The 16186-nt window shown below is 36.6% G+C and overlaps 1 protein-coding gene and 1 pseudogene across 1 annotated transcript; both read left to right on the forward strand.

Moving 5' to 3' along the window:
* Positions 1-5700: 5700 nt before the first annotated feature.
* On the forward strand, positions 5701-5801 carry LOC130033146 (uncharacterized; annotated as a pseudogene).
* A 5903-nt stretch (positions 5802-11704) lies between these two features.
* LOC130033047 (membrane-associated progesterone receptor component 2-like) lies at positions 11705-12070 on the forward strand. The gene has a single exon (XM_056124749.1). It carries the CDS (start codon positions 11705-11707, stop codon positions 12068-12070), a length of 366 nt encoding a protein of 121 aa, XP_055980724.1.
* Positions 12071-16186: the final 4116 nt, after the last annotated feature.

Consider the following 16186-nt stretch of genomic DNA (forward strand, 5'->3'; position numbering starts at 1 on the left):
GTTTGGTGTTATTAGAACGATGTTATCAGCAAAGCGGAGGTGGTGTAGTTGCCGACCATCTATCTTCACTCCCATGTTTTCCCATTCTAGTTGTCGCATGATGTTCTCGAGGGTGGCACTGAAGAGTTTTGATTAATTAGATATTAAGGTATTAAATGAGTAAATTCTGAGTACCTGATATTTATCATGATAACTGTAGTTAATAGTATGGTATCTGGTTTCATATACTTGAAAGTTGATAACAGAAATAAAATATTCTATCCTTCCACCAATTATACTTATATAGGGTGATACATCATGCAATACTTTTAATATAATCATTCTGTAATATATGTGTGATTGTGTATTAGATAAACACTCATATACCTTAAATTTTCAGTTTTCTTTCAATTTTATCTCACTAAAGCAAGAAAAATAAAACAAAGATTACACGGACCCCTTCAGATTCTATTTTATACATGTGGAACTGGGCTGATGTGATAGCACAGTGGGTAGGGCATTTGCCTTGCACGTGGCTGACACGGCCGACCCGAGTTTGATTTCTCCACCCCTCTTGGAGAGCCCAGCAAGCTACCAAGAGTATCTCGCCTGCACAGCAAAGCCTGGCGAGCTACCCATGACGTATTCAATATGCCAAACACAGTAACAAGTCTCACAATGTTACTGGGCCCACTCGAGCAAAATCAATGAACAACAGGAGGACAGTGACAGTGACATGTGGAACTAATTTGTTATGACTACATGCCACATGTGGAGACACAATGAACTGTTTAACTGATCATGGTGACCGGTATTAATAAAATGGGTTGAAGTTATTCCACATGGAAAAAAAGAACAAATATTTCATCACAGATTGAAATACTTAAATATATGGCCATCATTAAAAATAGATGAAGAAGAATAGATATACAAGTTTTCAGGAGGAGATAACTGTGTTATTGAATTATTTGAAAAAATATTTTCCCTTCAGATATTAACAACTGATTATAATATTACAGGGTGTACTTTAGAAATTGGTCCAGTGATCTTTCTGTTGGAGAATGACACTGCCAATAGCTCTTGCTTATACAAGGTTCATTTATCATCTGCCTTTTATTAAGTTTTAAGTATGAGACATAGTGTCACAGGTTTCGTCTTGTGGTTCATCATGCAGCTTTCTAATTTAAAACTATTTGTAAACTTGGCAAGATCCAATACAAAAACAATTGCTGGTTTGTATTATCGCTCGGATTATTTGAAGATTGTTAGTTTATCATTCATTTACTTACTTTTATTTTAGAGGTAAAGGTACGTGCCCCACATGTGGTATTCACACCTTGGCTCTTTGTTCTGGGATCTCTCCTGGTGGTGCTTGGGGACAGTCTGTGGGGCTGGGTACCAAATCAGGGTAGGCAATGTGTAAAGCAAGTGTCTTACCCATAGTACTATTTCTCCAGCCCTATTGTTTTTTGTTTTAAAGGTAAAATACTTTATCTAACTCAGAACTATACTCTAGTATCTTTTTAATGTTATATACCATAGTGAACAGATATATCACTTGATTACATAATAAATTACCATGAATTTTGATATTTCTACTTTAGATTATTAAAAAAATCACCTGTGTGAAGTAAGGAGAAACGGATTATTTATCTAAATTCATCTCACTTCTTGGGCTGGAGCGATAGCACAGTGGGTAGGGCGTTTGCCTTGCACGCAGCCAACATGGCTGACCCGAGTTGTGTTCCTCTGCTCCTCTCGGAGAGCCTGGGAAGCTACCAAGAGTATCTCGCCCGCAAGGCAAAGCCTGGCAAGCTACATGTGACGTATTCAATATGCCAAACATAGTAACAACCAAGTCTCACAATGGAGACGTTACTGGGCCTGCTTGAGAAAATCGATGAACAATGGAAGGACAGTGACAGTGACATCTCATTTCTTGGATGCAACATTCTTCTGGTCAGTGGAACCCTCTGTTTTTGTTTGTTTTTTCTTTTTAATTGAATTACCATGAGACACATAATTACAAAATTATTCATGATTGAGTTTCAGTCATACAGTGTTCCAATGCCGGTCCCTTTGCCGGTGTACATTTCCTACCACCAATGCCCCAGTTTCCTTCCTTCCATGAACCCACCTCAGCCTTCCTCTATGGCAGGAACTCTCTCTCTCTCTCTCTCTCTCTCTCTCTCTCTCTCTCTCTCTCTCCTTCTTCTCTTCTCTTCCCCTCCCACTCACCCCCTACCCCCGTCTCTCTCTCCCTCTGTCTGTTCCCTGAGCTGGCCGGGATTGATTTCTGAGTGCAGAGACAGAAGTAAACCCAGAGCACTGCTAGATAGGGCTCAAAAATGAAAAAAAAATAGGCAAAAATATTTTTCAAATGGGCATTATATAAATTGCTAAGAGATTCCAGTGTAGGGAATCCAGCTACAACTTTTTCACATGTTTTGAGGTCTTTACTCTTAACTATAGGGGATTTTTTAACAGATTTTTAGTAAAATTATAATTTTATTTTTCTCTAAATAGTTCTGTCCTTGAACCTATAATCTCTTTTAAGTCTTCAACCTGGTTGTTAGGGCAAATAAATATCTCTTCTGAAAATTCTGACATGTCTAACCTAAGATGTAGGAGTTTGTATTTCAATAAATTCTTGTCATTTCTGATTTATAGTCATATTTGCAACCCCTACCTTAGATATCTTATCTCCTCAAGCAAAAATAAAAAATCTATTTGGTTGGATTACAACCAATACCTGACTAACTTTTTTCTTTGTTTAACTAATGTTCTCATTAACAGTTTCTATTTTGTTTCTCTAAGATCAATACTTATGCTATAACTAAGTATAGTAAGGTAAGTTTTTGTTTCACGATTTGGACAGGTAGAGGATTATTAAAATTGGTAGGGAGATAAACACCAGAAGCTTGATATCAAGTTTGGGGACACATTTAAAACTTCTCTAGTGAGAGAACAAAACATATAAAAATTTATTCCTTGATAAGCAGTCTTAAGTGTGAGTCATAATAGTCTGTTTTAGTCATAAATAAATATCCATGCATTATTGAAATTAGTAATATAAGAACATTTTCTGATTCATAATTTTAATAAGAATTGTATATGATACATGCCAAGAGAGAGCTCAACAGGCTGAATGTATGCTTTGCATGTCGAAGGTCTAGGTTAACCTCAGGCATGTTGTGGGGTGACACCAGACCACAGAATCAGGAGCATCCCAGAGAACAACTGGGTGTGCCCCCAAGAATGGTCAAGATATAGATCATTATATATTAGAAAAGAAACTGGTAATAATATCATTACTAATGTTAATAATAGTGATTAATAATATGATTCTATAGTTGACACTAATCAAATTTGAGAAGTGACAGCATGAATGGTTATTATATTGACTCTAATACTGATGCTTGATGATATTTAAATCTAAATGATTGATGACTGCTATGGAATCTTTATTATATATATTTTGCTCACAGGGATATTAATAAAGTGTTCATGTTCTTTCAGCATTCTTAATATTAACTCTTAATTGTTGCTATCAAGAATAAGATATTGACCTCTTGCTATTCTACAAGGATATTGACCTCTTGCTTTTTCTACAAAAGTTTTGAGACATTTTCAGGAACCTTTCTGTGAAACATATACTAGTAGTTATTAAGAGCAGCTTGACTTGAATTTTAAAAATACCTCACAAATTAAGAGATTCGTAATAGAGAAGTTATATCTGTAACTTTTAATAAATGAATGTTCCACACTTTAATTTGTCTGTATTTAGGGTCAAAAATATAGGTGATTAAAAAAATATTGGTGATTAATGACTTTACAGTTAGCCTATCCTAGTTTGATCCCTGATACTGCATATTGCAGCCTAAGCACAGGAGTAACTACTGAGCACAAAACCATTACTAAGTCCTGAGTACCTCCAAGTGTGGTCTAAACTGGCCTCACCAAATTTTATCTTGTTTTATGTAGTGTTATTTAAGAAAAAATATTTGGTGTATATTATATTCAATAATATTTTTTCTGGGAATTTGAGCAATAGTACAGTTGGTAGGGTGCTTGCCTCACGGGTAGCTAGATAAATTTAATCCCTAGCACCCCATATGGTTCTCCCAATCCCTTCCAGAAGTGATTTCTATGCACAAAGCCAGAAGGTCAAGAGAAATCTCTGAGCACAGTCAGATATGATAAAAAATAATAAATTTTCTGGATTATTATCTGAGATTTTATTAACATATAAATAATTTTAGTAATTGAAACTGAGATGTCCACAAAAAGTAACATGTTTGTAATGACTATAGTTTTCTGACCTTCTAATGTAAAAACATTTCAGATTTGTAGCACTTGAGTGTTGTGAAAATGCTAAAAATATTCCACTGAAGGTGAAGGTGGAAAGAGGCTCACAAATATGGTTCACCCAGGAAGGTGAAGGCTGCCTAGTTTTAGGTTAAAACCATACACTATGTTAGTTAAACTTACTCTATACCAAGAGAGCAATTCTTTAATACTGACTTTTATATACAATTGTGGGATAGGAAATTTCTGTGAAATGAACTAATGGAAACATTAAACTCTACAAATGTTTTTTTAGTTATCGTTCTACTGTTGATATTCTATGTAACTCTTTCCCTGAGTGTGTCCTGTGGCTTTCTTTAAATTAACCAACAGAATTTGACAATTGTGACTTGATGACTCTTCCATGATCATGTTGCATAAGTTGATAATGACCATTTTTCAAGAGATTTCTCTCTTTGTGGATTATGTCAATCAAATTAGAGAAACTACCAGGGAAGACGTAATAGAAAACTCAGGTTGAAACCAGTGGAAAATGCATCCAAAACCCAATGGTTCATGAAGCACTGAATTCTGCAATCATGTAATATTTCCAACATGTACCCAATTCCTAAACCAGAAAACCACCAAGTACAAAGTCTATATTAAGCTACCATGTGATATTCATGTGTTACCCACTATCCTACCTCTCTAAAATATGTTTACTGACATTCTGCATAACAAGTCTAAAACATAAATTTTATGTTATAACTTAAAAAATGAAAACATACTAAGATTAAACAATTTTTCCCAATTCAACTAAGAGGACTGAGGGAATCATCTAGAAACAATCCTGCTCATGAGCTCACCTCAGTTTCTATGCCGTATTTACTACCATGTTCTATGACAGACTTCATAAATCTGTTCATCTTATCTAGAAGTTCCAAGTATAAAAGGTCACAGTATGCTTCTTTTGTGAACATGATACTTTGTTAATGGAATGGGACTTAATACATTTTTATGCCACGTCCCCCTAAATTGCACTAGGTTATTTTCTCACAAGCATTGCCAGGACATTTTATTCTTCTTGGCAAGCTCCAGAAAACCAAGAAATAGGATGCCTTAGTTAGTTAGGGAGAGAAAGGTAAGATTGGATACAGCCTGTCTACAATCTTTTTGCATGCCCTGAGACTAGAAACTTCTGCCAGAAGACAATTAGAGCAGGGCACTGTAAATATTCAAGCCAACATGCTATAATCATGGCTCCATCATAACTATCATATCCCATCATTTCAATTCCCCAGTTAGACTAAACAACTCGATATTGTCCAATGTTGAAATAAGAAACATGGAATTTGGTCTAAAATACCCTTTTCTTAGTGTTAAAGAAATGTTGTAAAATAAATATCTGCATTGAATGTGATATTCTATTCAATATTAATTTCAGTTACAAATGCTCAGTTACAATGTTGGAGAGAAGATTATCATGGCCCATACTCAAGGATGATATGCAAATTTGTGAAGTGTTCCATATTTTTTAAGGGTCTATCTCATAGTGATTCAATAAAAAGTTAAAAAAAATAAAAAATAAATAAAAATAGTCTTGAATCTGTATTTTTAATGTGGAGTTTGAATGATGTGTCAATATAATTTCCATGCTATACATAATAAATGTTTAGACACACACATATATACATATTTAATTTATAGTTTAAAACAGAAGGTGCAGAACATATAATGGAGAGACTTCATTCTACAGGGGAATTCAGAGTGGAAAAGTTAGTAATCAATTCTTCCAAAATTCAAAATTGTCATATAATAAATTTTGTACTCTACCATCCTTGACTTTAAGTAGATATACTTAGACACTTCTCTCAGTGTATTTATCACCACTACAATGAGAAAACATTAGATATCAGCATGCCACGATCTATTTTTTTCCAGAAAGTTAGTTGAGCCCATAAAATTTTTCCAAGAGCAGACAAATACCAGAATACAACAATTTTCCATACATGTGCTACTTTTGGCAACTGATTCTACTTTCATTCCTCAGGCTACTTTCCAGAATGTTTTAAGTAATTGTAGAAGAGACATAATGGGAAATTTTTAAAAAATTGTAATATTCTGTCTCTGAAATTTAGTTGATATTTATTCATGCCCTCTCTATATTTAAAGTTAAATTGGTATATTGTCGAATATATATTCATATATATGTATATGTACATACATACAGAATTTTTGTGCCATAGTCAACCACATTCTCAGTGCTTATTCCTGGCTCTATTTTCAATGTCTCAGGGATCACTCCTGGTAGGGCTTAAGGTACCATATGGATTGCTGGCAACCAAATCGTGCAAGGCAAGTGCTATACTATAAATGTGGCCCCATTAATGTATTTGTTTTAAGACCACACTGAGCAGTACCTAGGGGGTTAATCCTGACTGTACACTAAGAAGTTACTCCTGGCAGGCTCCGGGGACAATATGAGTTGCTGAAGATTGAACCCAGGTAAGATACCTTCAAGGCAAATATCTTGCCCACTATATTATCTTTCTGGCCCTAATGTATATATATTTTTAAGAGAAACCAACAGTGCTGGGGGTGAACAGGAACCATTTTCAGTGATACTGTTGGCTAGGCCTGAAAGTTCTTTGCCAAGCCTTTGTGCTGTGGTATTCTGGGACACCCCAGAGCTGCCTCTGGCTCTGTTCAGAAGGCTAGGCTCTCTAGGAATGGAACTCAGAGACATGCATATGCCAAGCATGCATTTTACTCATTTCGATGATATCGCATCATTTAACAAAGATTTTAAGCAGTTGCAGTTGGTAATAGGAAAAATGAATAGAGTTACATACTTTGAATAGGTTTACAAGATTATTTGGTTCTTTTTTTTTTTTTTTTGAGGGAAGGAAAGAATGCTTGGGCATACCTGATGATATTCATGACTTGTTCCTGCTTCTATGATCAGGTATTATTCTTGGAGGTACCCAGGTGACTATATGTGATGCCCAAAATCAAAGCTGGATTAGTTACTAGATCACATCTAGTACTCTCTAGATCATATCTATAGTTTGGCACATAGAAGTTAACTTTTTTTTCATAACGAGTTCATCACTATGTCTTTGAGAAAGATATTTACTGAAGACAAGTTATTTTCTTACCTTCATAGAGGTTAGAAGGCCCTTCCGTTGATCATCAATTTGCTCGAGCGGGCCCAGTAACGTCTCCATTGGAGACTTTGTTGTTACAGTGTTTGGCATACCGAATATGATCACGGGGAGCTTGCCAGGCTCTGCCGTGCGGGCAAGATACTCTCGGTAGCTTGCCGGGCTCTCCGAGAGGGGCGGAGGAATCGAACTCGGGTCGGCCATGTTGGCTGCGTGCAAGGCAAACGCCCTACCACTGTGCTAGACAAAGGAAGAGTAAAATGTGTAATCACAAAGCCAAGGAACCCCGCGGCTCTCTCTCCCTGCCTGCATTCAATGATCCTGTGCCGCTTTCCCACCAGGGATGACCAGTGCCATGGGTGGACAAAGGAGGAAACAAGGGCCTGGCTGGTTGGTGATCAGTTGCCATTTATTCCATTATCCCCACACACCTGTTCCAGTCTCACTAAGCTCCCCATTCCAGTCTCACCTCATTCCTGTCTCTTCCTGTCTCCCTCACTAGTCTCTATGCACTCTGACTCACTGCCTGGTCTCCCTCTGGTCACTCACCAACTCCCACTTTCAGGGTAGCAACCACACCCAGGTCAGGTAGCACAATCAACATATGAAAGCCCTTCCTTGGCTCAAGGGCAAAATACCTCTCCAGGGTTTTTCTCCTTTCCTTAGTCCAATAACTTAAATAACATCTTAATTAACATCTTAATTCTATGACTTAATATTAGTTATTTTGTTTGGACTCAGTAAGAGATACATTAAGCTTGTAGGGTGGCTCTCCTGGGGATATCTTGCTCTAGATCTCAGACTACAGTGCTCAAGCCAGATTAATCTTCCTAACCCTTGCAGGGTCCTAATCTAGTTGTTACTTTTTGGGTCATGACAGAATTTGTTCATGACCATGCTCTTAACTTATGGTGAATTATTATGGTACTTTGGCCTCACCCATTTTGATGCCAGCATAGCTCACAGCTTGCCCTGGGTTCATCCAGTACCTCGTCGGGACCCTGCTTTTGGGGTACTAGGAACGAGGGGCAGCTGAGGTTTAGGTCAAGAAAACAGATGCCCAGGAGTGAATATTATTCAGACTTAACTCCCAAGTCACAAAATCATAGCATTAACTGTCTTCTTGAGTCTATATAAAAAGGACATTACTCTGAAGTAAATATGCAAAGAACATAAGGAGAAGAGAAAAGCAATATTTACAAGTTAACAGAGTCTTATTAAGAGGTAAGGGTGATTGGTTGGGGAAGCAGAGAACAAAGAAAGAAGTTACAAATAAACACAGAGGAATGGCGCTCTGTAATGGGAGTAAACCCAATAAACCTAAGCTCTCTATGGCAAGGCAGAAAGGACAAACCAATATTATCCTACAGTAAAACTGCACATATTTTAAGAAGTTGAAATTTGTTACAGACATGGTATATGACTAAAAATAAAGTGAGTAAAATTTGCCATCCCTTTTTTCTATTTTGTATTTGGCTACAGTGGATTTAACCTAGAAAAGAGAGAGAGAGAGAGAGAGAGAGAGAAAGAAGAAACAGAGAGAGAGAGAAAGAGCACAAGACAGTATACAATGCAATCTGATAAAGTGCCCAAATTTAAAAATAAATATGATACTTTAAATTCATATGCGTATAAATAAACTACAAGTCATTGGAAACTATTTTGAATAATTATGACCTGATTCTAAATGCTGTTTTATATATCTTCAAAATAATCTTAAATTTGATAGTCATTTTATTATACTCAAATTTATGATCAGTGCACCTGTTTTTTGACTAAAATATATTCCTTTAACTCTAAGTTTATTAGACATTTGAAGCCCAAATAATGACTGGTATTCATTTTCATCCTTCCATACTTTTTTCAATTTTGGTTGATAGATTGTTTCTCCTAAAGGTGGTCAGACAAAATAATCATAAAATTGCACTTAACACTGATCTTCTTCCTATATTTCACACAAAATCTTTTGAGAAATCCAATTTATATTCTATCTGAGATGTTTTCATAGGCTAATAACTAATACCTATATTGTCATACCTTTATCATGACATTATACTCCGATAAATACTCTACCCTCTCGATATTTCTACTGCTTCTGAGAGCACCTAATTAAGTCTGTTCTTAATTTTACAGCCAAAATGATCTTTTAAAATTTAATCCATTGGGCCAAAGAGATAGTACTGGGGATAAGAAACTTGCTTCCAGAAAACGAATCCTAGTACAAGCCTGGTACTGCATATGATACCATTAAGCCTTGCCGGGAGTGATGCTTGACCATAGAGCCAAGAGTAAGCTCTGAGCACCATTAGGTTTACCACCATCTCAAAAAAGTAGAAAATTATACCTTAGCAAGACTTTTTGTTGTTTTGGGATCACATCTGCTAGGAGCAGTGCTTGCTCAGGAATTCTGACTCTATACTTTGGTATCAGGCTGGAGTGATAGCACAGCAGGTAGGGCATTTGCCTTGCACGTGGCCGACCTGAGTTTGATTCCTCTGCACCTCTCAGGGAGCCTGGCAAGCTACTGAGAGTATCTTGCCCACACAGCGAAGCCTGGCAAGCTCCCCATGACATATGCCAAACACAGTAACAACAAGTCTCACAATTTGTTGTGAGACATTACTGGCGCCTGCTCGAGCAAATCAATGAACAGGAGTACAGTGCTACAGTGCTACTCTGGTATCACTCCTGGTGGTGCTTAGGAGGACTATGTTCAGCACTAGTAGTTGTGAGGTTGAACAGGGTTGGCTGTGCCCTATCTACTGCACTGTATTTCTGGTCCCATCAAGATATATCTTTATTAAAGAGGTTTTCCTTGCTCCACTTTATATTTCTTGCTCCCTTATCAAAGATTAGATCATCATACCCATAAGTAGAGAAAGAGCAACAGGGAAATTGTCTGCCATAGAGGAAGTGGGATAAGTGGAGTGGGGCAGGGGGATAGGAGAGGGATATTAGGAACATTGGTGGTGCAATATGTACACGATGGAGGGTTGGTGTTAGATCATTGTATAACTGAAATTCAGACATGAACATTTTGTCAGTGTAGTTCATGGTGATTCAATTAAAAAAGATATCTTTATTCTCAAAATCATTTCAGCATTATTATCATTAGAAAATGTATAGAAATAACCGATATAATTACTGTCCTTTCAAAAAGAAAGACACATTTTCATTTTCAGCCACATAGATGAACTGGAAGATATGCTAACTGAAACAAGCCAGGGAAAGAAAGAAAATATTGCATTGTGTAGCCATGTTTAGAATATTTAGAATATCAAAAATATTTAGAATATCAAAAATTCAAAATCATAGTAGAAGAGTAGTTTCTAGGGACTGTGGTTTTGAGCAAGTTTGGAGAAGAAAGAATAATAAAGTTTTTAACTATGGAAATCTCATTTGTTTTAAATATTTTTTTCATAAAAATTTCCATAATATTTATGGATTTTCAAATTTGACTGTTACCTTTTCCACTTTTTTCTTGATGTTATAGACAGGTTTTTAAATTAACATTTTAATAAGAATTGTTTTAAATTTTATTAATATTCTATAATTTGTTATTTTATCTTAATTATTATTTCTATCTTATCATTATCTGACTTTATGTTATGCTTTTTCTATTTAAAAAAATTGGATCATAAGGTAATTAATTTTTGTGACTCAATAGAGGCTTAAAATTTTTTACTTTTTCCACCCTAAATGTGTTGTTCCAATACCATTCTGTTCTTTAAAAATGTTATATTGTTGTATCTAAATTCTAAATAACTTCCTTATCACCATTATAAATTCTTTGAAACACCAAAATTGTTTATAAATGAACTTCTAAATATCAAGAAGACAGGAGCAATATAGTTACCTATGTTTTGCTTAATTATACTCTAGGTAGGAAGACATATTGAAATTTATGCTACACACATAGGCAAATATATGGACTTAAATGTTCATACCGTATTTATCACTGTCACTGTCCTCCCTTGTTCATCGATTTGCACCAGCGGGCCCAGTAATGCCTTCATCGTGAGACTTGTTACTGTATTTGGCATATCAAACACATCCATGGTGAGACTTGTTGTTACTGTGTTTGGCATATTGAATACATCATGGGTAGCTTGCCAGGCTCTGCCACAGGGCCAAAATTCTCTCAGTAGCTTGCCAGCCTTTCAGAGAGGGGTGGAGGAATCAAACCCGGCTCAGCCCGCCTGCTGCAAGCAAGTCAACCGCACTAACGCTGTGCTATGGCAGGCCTGCCCCCCCTCTCCCTCAGGCTGCCCCGCATGAAGGGGCGCCAGCCACGCATCCTGCTGGCCATCAGTGGGCACGACGTGAGCAAGGGCAGCAAGTTCTACAGCCCGGCTGGCCCCTCTGGGATATTTGCTGGCAGGAACGCTTCCTGGGGCCTGGCCACCTTCTGCCTGGACAAGAACAAGGACACACTCAGAGAGGAGTATGACGATCTCTTGGACCTGAAGGAGGTGCAGATGGAGAGTGTGCGGGAGTGGGAGATGCAGTTCAGAGAAAAAGACAATTATGTAGGCAGACTCCTAAAGCCAGGGGAAGAACTGTCAGAATACACAGATGAAGAAAATACCAAGAATCAGGGCCAAACAGGATTGAAGCATATTTATAATTTCAAAAAATAATTGCTTTACATTTTAAAACACCATTTAAGGCAAATGTGATAACCACTACACTGTCAAAATTCCTATCTTTCTAGGAGCCTGAAAGCCATGCCCAGAAATTGTGCCTTGCACCATATAAGTTTATTAACTGGCCATGATGCATAGACTCACAAATAAATCTCAGACGCAAGCCACAAACTACAGAGATGGTTCCGGACTCCAAAGTCATCTCCAGTTGTATCAACCTATGTAAAATTTTACAATTCTTGGAGTGTGAACTTTCATACTCTATTCCATTGATGTAACAAGAGTAGCATACCACATTTGATGGGGTGTAAGGTAGAAGGCAACTGATCTCGATCAATCAATCAATAAATATATATTAGCACACAAGGCTCAACATATAACAACATGTTAGTAATCTCTTATACAAGGGCTTAATGGCTCTAGGGTGAAATACAACAATCTTCACATATTTTCCTCCAAGGAAACTTCTTTGGATCATTTTTAATGGATTATTCAGAAGAAGCAATAGGAAATAAATTATTTAGGACCTGCTTTTGGGGCACCACTTGGGTGGTGGTGGGAAAATTCTAAATAATGGTGGTGGGATGAGTGTGGGAATATTGAATATAATATGTTATTGTGAACAACTTTTAAAAATAAAATTGGGGTAAAAATAAAACACAATGTACACTTAAAAATCTGTCAATCCCTTCGCCACACACAAAAAATCATCTAATTTGGTCAAAGACAGAATGTTACAATAAAAAAAATATATAGGGGACTGGAGAGATAGTACAATGAGTACACTTGCCTTGCACACAGCTACTTGGTGTTCAATCCCTGTTACCACATATGGCCCCTGTGCACTGCCAAGAGTGATCCCCGAGCATAGTATAAAGGAAGCCCAAGCACCACAGTACCAGTTATGGTCCTAATACTCCTCCCACCCTGAAATAGAAAGTGAAAAGTAGAAAATGAACTAAAATATACAAACAAGCTTTTCATAAGAAATCAAAATTATGAAGGGTAAAATGAATTTTAATTGAACTTCCTTAAAATTAGAAAGTGTTGGGGGCAAAGAGATAGTATATCAGGTAGGTCATTTGTCTTGCACTTGGCCAATCTCAGTTTGATCCCAGACATCCATATGGTCCCCTGTACTGCCAGATGTGATCCCTGAGGAGAGAGCCGGGTGTAAGGTCTAAGCACTGCAGGGTATGGTCCAAAAACAAACAAACAAACAAACAAAAGGAATTTATCTCATTATATTTGCAGTTGTTTAGTCTCCTGTTCTTTACTGTGGTGACAAGACTAAAGGTGACAGTTTGTTTGCTTTTCAATCCAGTTTTACATGATGTAATTGTTAGTATTTAACCTATAAACTTAAAATCTACAAACCGATAAAAAATTGTCTCTTCATTATAAAATTGTTGAATTTCCAAGTTCTTGTACAAAAATGAAATTGTACACAGTGATACTGTAACTTCTTGGCTCTTTCATTCCATTTGTGTTTTTTCTCATATCCATTTTTCTTCTTGTAAATTTCAAAGTCTCAAAATGTTAACTCTGGAAAGCATTGTGGTAATTTCTGGGTACTTTGATAAAATCAAAAGAAATGCTATGCTGGACATAACAAAATAGTTCTTGGCACTAGATAGCAAAAACATTTTTTAAGCATAGACATTCTTTAAAACTTATTTTTCAATAATTTTAAATTGTAAAACTTGCCATTTGACTGTACAATGTCATTTGTTAAATTATGAGATGGACAGAGTCATTAAAAATTTGTCCATAATGTTTTTAAGAACAGATATTATGGATCAGCTCTTAAAGCTATGGAGATACAATAAGTGCTCCATGGTTGATACCAGTTTGTCTGACTAATGATCAGACATTGTAGACTGCTCAGCTATGGCAATCCTTGCTGCCCTGGATAATTACATCTTGATTTTCATCAGCATCTTTATAAGGCATTAAGTGAGTAAGTGGTAAAGACATCAAATTGATTCCATTAAATTTATCATTAATTGATTTAAGCTTCATATGTGTATGTATGTGTGTATAATTTAAATGAATCACCATGAGATACACAGTTACAAAGATTTTATGATTGAGTTTCAGTCATAAAATGTTCATCACCCATCCACCAATACACATTTCTGACCACCCAATGTCCCCAGTTTCTCTTCCCCCCTCAACCTTGTCTCCACCCCCAATCCCACAGAATGATTGATTTTAAGGTCACTTCAGATATGTTTCTCAGCTATGATATGGATATTGGTAAAAGTAAAACAACTGGCAAAGAAGTTAAAAATTTACATGTATATGAATTTTTGAGGAGAGATATGTCAGTGTAAGAGAGCAAAAGACTGATTTCTTTAAAAATTTTCTAATTTAAAGAGTTATGACAATTTCTAGAAGCACTCTTTAAATTTCTCATGAGATTTTAATGCAAGAAAAGAGCATCACTAGGAGAAAATGTAGTACATTGTCAATATATATGACGTGTTCAACTGCCTAAGATTCACAGTTACTACCCAAGCACTCATATGTGATTCATAATTATAAAATGCAAATGTTTTAGAAATCTCCAAGGCAATAAAGTTAAACTTCTGTAACTTAAAGCCACTGAATAGTGTGCCCTTCTCCTTTTTCCTTTGTTATGGGTATACCACTCAAAGTTCCCAGACACATATTGTTTGTATATAAAGGTATTAATAAGCAATGCTGCATACATCTTAGACACACCTAATTCCTACTATATTTTATTACATCAAGTAAACTAGTTAATTTATTTGGTCATTTTATTTTATTTTGCCGTTTTGGGTCACACCCAGCGATGCTCAGGGGTCACTCCTGGCTCTGCACTCAGGAATTAGTTCTGGCAGTGCTTGGGGGACCATATGGGATGCTGGGGATCGAACGCGGGTCAGTCACGAGCAAGGTAAACACCCTACCCACTGTGCTATCATTCCAGCCCCATAGTTGGTCATTTTCAATCTTGCCCACCTAAAGTTTACCCAGTCAAAATATGTAATGGGGTGGCTGGGGGTGGGAGAGAGCAGAGGAAGCCGTCAGCTAGGCCACTTCCTCTCCACCTCACCTAAGCACAGAGGGACAGCCAGACAGCAGAGGTTCTCAGCCACATGCATGCGACCATGGTTGGAGGTTGAAGATCAAATAAAGTTAAGGGGAGAGAGGTGCTGGCATACAGCCTTAGAAAGGGTCAGTGACTGATAGAGCATCAAGCCCCAAGCAGGGGACATGGGTTACAGGATTCTCATTGCAAAATTTAGACCAGGTACGAGTACACTGGATAGAGAATGGCATGGGGACAAGAGCAGAATGTTTTAATCTGGATGACGTTTGGAGGACAGGATGACTGATGTTGTTCATGGGTAAAAGGAAATGCCTGGACATTGGGCAGGCACCCAAACCCATCTGCTTAATACGTACAATAATCTCCCACACACATAAATTTTGTTCCCAGATATACAATAATCAAGGACCCAAGACCTTGGGAATAAATTCATTTTTGTGATAACATTTCATTGTAATATTTTTCCTTTTCATCAATATCCAAATTAAGATAAGACAGCGTATGAAACAGTTCTGTTTTTAGAAACAGGAACCTGTGTGCCATAGTCTCTTGTCTGATGGACACTGTGAGACAAACATGCATTATTTAATCACACAATTTGCGGTAACTTGTTTTGTGGCAATGGAATATTAACACTGCAAATGATGAACAAATACATGATAAATATTTTACCCACTAAATTCTGGACACTAACATTTGCTTTGATTATTGCTCCACCATTTAGAAAATATAATTGAACTTGAATAAAGACTGATTACATTAGTAGCAATATTCTCTGGTACAGTACACAAACATAGCTTATTCACAGTCCCTGTCTGACTTCTATATCTAATTTAATTTAGGGAATTCATTTTGAATATCTAATGTTATTGTTATATGGCTCTCGTGGACAATAATGTTTTCTAACTCAAATTCCTGTCAGTCTAGTTCTCTGATTATCACTTAAGATAATTTTGCCATTTTCATCTAAGTCAGGCACTGTTATTATATAAAACTATGAGATTTTGTTGGAATTTTGTTGAGAATGTAAC

The sequence above is a fragment of the Sorex fumeus genome, unplaced genomic scaffold (assembly GCF_029834395.1).
Source record: "Sorex fumeus unplaced genomic scaffold, SorFum_2.1 ptg000051l, whole genome shotgun sequence".
NCBI lineage: Eukaryota > Metazoa > Chordata > Mammalia > Eulipotyphla > Soricidae > Sorex > Sorex fumeus.